General features: G+C 51.8%; 2 protein-coding genes across 3 annotated transcripts in view; one reads left to right on the forward strand and one right to left on the reverse strand.

Annotated features, from left to right (window-relative positions):
* LOC122246437 (uncharacterized) overlaps positions 1–5000 on the reverse strand; it is a 412650-nt gene that overhangs the window by 139361 nt on the left and 268289 nt on the right. The gene's annotated exons all lie outside the window — the stretch shown is intronic.
* Positions 1–5000, forward strand: part of msi (RNA-binding protein musashi) — a 135779-nt gene that overhangs the window by 378 nt on the left and 130401 nt on the right. For both annotated transcript variants that reach the window (XM_043005012.2, XM_043005010.2), the window contains exon 1: positions 1–26. This exon is cut by the window's left edge and continues 378 nt beyond it. Coding sequence is in view for 1 of the 2 variants with exons in the window: in XM_043005010.2 (XP_042860944.1) it covers positions 14–26 (13 nt within the window). In the remaining variant the exon portion in view is untranslated. The remainder of the gene's footprint in view (positions 27–5000) is intronic.

Below are 5000 nucleotides of genomic sequence, written 5' to 3' on the forward strand. Positions count from 1 at the left end.
AGACGTCGTTTACATGAGGCTAGAAGGTAAAGGAAATCAGTTTACTTTTGTTATTTCATTTCTACATTTATTTTTAGTCTTTTCTGATTTATTAATGTTATCGTTTGGTTTACTCTCTCTCTCTCTCTCTCTCTCTCTCTCTCTCTCTCTCTCTCTCTCTCTCTCTCTCTCTCTCTCTCTCTCTCTCTCTCTCTCTCTCTCTCTCTCTCTCTTTCTCTCTTTTATTCCTCGAGCTTTTTGACAAATTTCTTCACGTCTTTCCTGTCCCCGCCCGCGCGTGGGTCGGTGGAAAGCCGAAATGAGAAGTCGGGCAGATCAAGGAAATGCTAAAGTTACACGCACATACTGATCGACACACTTTGGATTTCATGCGGTTACACACACACACACACACACACACACACACACACACACACACACACACACACACACACACACACACACACACACACACACACACACACACACACACACACACACACACACACACACACACACGTGGGCTAAGATGCACACATCGCAATCACACACATGGCACGTCACATTCACGTGTGATCACAGATAGACCGCTCCCCTACCCTCCTCCCCCCCCCCCAGCCTCCACTGCCCCTCATGGCAACATTCACGTGTTTGCACTCACGCAACACACGCCGCACGCACACACGCACTCATTCGCACGCACGCACACACGCCGCTCACGTTACTTTCGTTGCCGGGACGCCCCATGCTGGAAACCAGATGCGCGAGGAAGGACCCCAAGAGACGAACAAAGACCAGGCCCCAAGACCCCCTCGCCCCCTCCCCCCCTCTCTTCCTCCCTCCTCGTCCCCCACCCCAGCGGTCCCGACAGATCCCACCCCGTCCCGGCTTTCTTTGAGGGGTCGGTTGGGACTCCCAAACAAAGAGCGCTTAGCCACCATCCTGCCCGCCATTTTGAGCTCTAGATGGCCCCCCCCCTTTTTGTGTATGTCTGTGTGTGTGTGTGTGTGTGTGTGTGCGCTCCCCCTGCCCCCCCCTCTCTCTCTCTCTCTCTCTCTCTCTCTCTCTCTCTCTCTCTCTCTCTCTCTCTCTCTCTATCTATCTATCTATCTATCTATCTTTCTCTCTCTGGTCAGTACCACAAAGTCGTTAGTCTTGTCGTCTGTGCTGTCCAACGTGGTGCTGTGGAGTAGTTCTTTTTATTTCTCTCTCTCTCGCCTCTACCTTTCCCTTTTCTCTTTCCTGTTACCTATCTCCCAACTTTATTCCGTAAATAGTAATTCATTTCTTTCCAATCTCCTCTTCCTCCTCCTCCTCCTCCTCCTCCTCCTCCTCCTCCTCTTCCCCACAGCATGCAACGTTCGCAAGACATCCCTTCAGGAAATACCCGTCACTACTGATTCATCTCACGGTAGAGTCTGGTTCGTTTCTTCTGTATTTTGATAAGTACCCCCCCCCCCTCCACACACACACTACCCTGCTCGCTTTCTAAATCACTTCCTTCTCATCCTCACCCAAGGAAGCGTCACGACTTGTCTTGGAAGAGTCTGCCAATGATAAAAGTCATGTCAACTAAACTTTCCCCTCTTTCATGAGGCTCGTCCGATATATGTTTCTCTGTCTCTCTCTCTCTCTCTCTCTCTCTCTCTCTCTCTCTCTCTCTCTCTCTCTCTCTCTCTCTCTCTCTCTCTCTCTCTCTCTCTCTCTCTCTCTCTCTCTCTCTCTCTCTCTCTCTCTCTCTCTCTCCCTCTCCTACTCTCTCCTACTCTCTCCTACTCTCTCCTACTCTCTCCCTCTCCCTCTCACTCTTATACTGTATCGTTCCTTATATTTTATTGTTATTGTTTGCTCGTTCTCATAGTTATGAATTCCATCACCATCGCACACATCAACATAATAAATGCTCACGTACAATCCCTGAGAGCTCTGTGATGAAGTGCGTGATGCAGAAGCTCCATTCATCACACACGCTTAACTTTCTCGACAACAGCGTAAGTTTTAATCACATGATCACCACCCAATCCCCCCCCCCCTCCTCCACCCTGTTCATCCTCTACTGGCCACCCTCTCTCTCTCTCCCCTTTTCCATCCCTTCCCACCCTTTTCCGCTATGTTCTCGCATCAGTTCCTCTCCCCTCTTGCCCTGCCTCCCCCCACCCCCCTTCGCTCCCTCACCCTCTCTCCCTCTTCCTCTTCCTCCTTTCTACCCACCGAAATTAACATCAGCAGCTGTGTGTTTGTCTGCCTCTGTCCGCTATTCAACTTTCGCCTATCCCTTGGGGTTGCTGTTTTTTTCCCTCTTCTCTTTCTCTCTCTCTCTCTCTCTCTCTCTCTCTCTCTCTCTCTCTCTCTCTCTCTCTCTCTCTCTCTCTCTCTCTCTCTCTCTCTCTCTCTCTCACTTGCTCGCTCTCGCTCTCTCAACTTTTTGTTATCCTGCCATCCCGTTTTCAAATCCTCGTTCCCACACCTTATCCTTCCCGGACCACTCTACCCCACCACAGTAGCTGTGCTCTCCTTACCTATTCCCTCCCCTTCCTCTCCCATCCCTCCTTCCTTTCCCCCGCACACAGAGTCCTTTCCTCGGTGCCCCTCCTCCCCCCGTCGTATCCCACCCACCCCCTTCACCACACACAGTCCCTTCCTCTCCCGTCCCGACCGACCCGACCGACCCGACCACGCGCGTCTGTTGTGTTTTGAACAAAGCGCGCCGGAGCCCACATGGTACGGAGGAAGGCAGGCAGGCCAGGCAGGCCACACCAGGCGAGGGGGAACGGGAAGGAGGGAGGGAGAGAGAGAGAGAGAGAGAGAGAGAGAGAGAGAGAGAGAGAGAGAGAGAGAGAGAGAGAGAGAGAGAGAGAGAGAGAGAGAGAGAGAGAGAGAGAGGGTGTATTTCGGGCGGAGGTAGAGTGGAAATAGCGAGTGGCATTCCAGTTCATTCCACATCGAACTGCTATTGGGAATGCCTCGTCTAAGGAAGGTGTCTTTTCCCACGTGCTCGCCCTCTTTCATTTCGCGTTACGTTCTCCTTTTTTGCTTCTTGTTTTCCTTGGGTGTGTTGGAAAGAATACCTCGGCAGTCGTTTGAAAGACCTCGAGGTTGGTGTCCCATGTTTAGAAATGGAAAATAACGATTGCAATACGCCCTATCCTCAGTCTGGAAATGATTACAATAATAATAAAACCAGCCATGAAAGGAATGGGTAACGGGACCAAAAAAAAAAAATAAGGAACCTCGGGGAAACGAAGCAATAGGAATCGTTGGTCTTTGATACCTGTGGGAAATATCGTGCAATGGAGGGCAGCAAGCACGGCTGCGATCACCTCGATAACCAGATACTGTGAATCAGAGAGAGAGGGAGAGGGAGAGAAAGAGGCTTTTGTTGGGGAGCGATACTCGGGCGGTAATGTGCAGCTCAAACGGCATCCATTTACAACTCTTCCAAGTCCAAATACGAAGAGGTCGCTTCCTATTAGCGTGGGGTAGATTGTTCACAGGTGAACAGCACGTCGTCGCCTCCAGAAAATGACACGGCGCTCGGGGGTCCAACATTCAGGCGCAGGCCGTATTTAGGCTTAGAGCTAATACGGGCGTAATGGAGTCACGCTTCTCGTTGCTCCGATCGGCGCACGACACTGGCAAGGCAGCGGAGTCGCTTCGAACAGCAGCGGTAATGGCGGAACAATCTGCCAGATTGCATTTACAGTGCGTAATGTCACTGCCGTTGAGAACATCCATCTACAGGCTGATCAATACCCGAAAACAGCCGAGGTACACAAATGCCACGTAATAAAACAACAATTAATCGATCGCAGGCTAGGACTAGGACTTTGACCTCTATGCACCAGGCTCGTACGGTATAGTTTGCATGTCACGGCCTGTAGATCACAAAAGGCTGGGTCAACGCACGAGTAGCAGGAGTACAGCGTGCGTTACAGTGACTGGTTCGCAGTTGAATCTCAGGGCGACTCCAAGGGGCGCGAGGGAACCGGCCAAGGTTAGGAGAACCGCGCATCGTTATGCCCAGCTGCACTGGTCGGTGTGATGTGAGAAACACGAGGGAAAACACCAGAAGGTCTCGTGTTTTGCCGGAAGGCCGTGGCGTTACTGTGGCGAGAGTTACATCACGTGTTTGCACTCCGAGGCTTCAGGCGCTTTAATCCCTCGCGGTTCTTGCTGCCTTCCCCGAGCAATTCATGACGCAATTATTGGACTTCAAACCGGAAGTCGAGAACAAGGGCGTGGTGTTGCTGGCGGATCTACCGCGACATGGGCCCACCTTGGTAACGGGCTCGGGCAGGGACCCGCCTTTGAAACGGGCGAGCGGGCGGAGTCGGTATGTGTGGAAGGGAGGGGGTCAGATAGGAGGGAGGGTGAGACTTACCTCTGGAACGGCAGTCAGCAGGGTGGAACGGCGCTGAGCACTGTGCCGCTTTCCTGCATGACAAAAGCCCAAAGAAACCGAAGAAAGGGCTTGTACGCTGAAAGGAAGACTGTAAGGCGTCGCCGTAAACACGGAGGGAGGCAAGCGAAGAAGACAGCGAGAGCGAGTCACAGGAAGCATCACAGCGTCACCGGGAGTCAATGCAGCGAACTCACCGACCCGAACTTGAATGGAAGAATTCGTCCTTTGAAAAGAGCGGAAGTTTGCACCTCGCGCATTTTCACCGCGGAGGGCCGTGAAATAGGGGGGAGGGGGAAGGATCCTCGCGATATAAAAGCTTTAAGAGGTAGAGCCTGCGAGCTCAGTCTTGTGACAAGAGATTAATGAAGGAAAGTACAGGATTAGCGAGGCCTATGGGGACGGGCGGAGGAGATGGATGACTCAGGCAGGCCTACATCTCCAAGTAAGATCAGCATCGCGTTCGGGAAACCTGAGGCGTGTGAGCTGCTCCTCCGTCTTGAAGGACAATGAATAAGCTCCCTTGCATAATTCCCCACCTCCTTAATAGAAGAAAAAAATCACAGGAAGAAGAGGAAAATGGATGTCCAAATCGTAATCACAGCAAATAAACATAGTCTTC

Source organism: Penaeus japonicus, unplaced genomic scaffold, assembly GCF_977035675.1.
Source record: "Penaeus japonicus unplaced genomic scaffold, GWHDUDI00000001_assembly GWHDUDI00000016, whole genome shotgun sequence".
Classification (NCBI taxonomy): domain Eukaryota; kingdom Metazoa; phylum Arthropoda; class Malacostraca; order Decapoda; family Penaeidae; genus Penaeus; species Penaeus japonicus.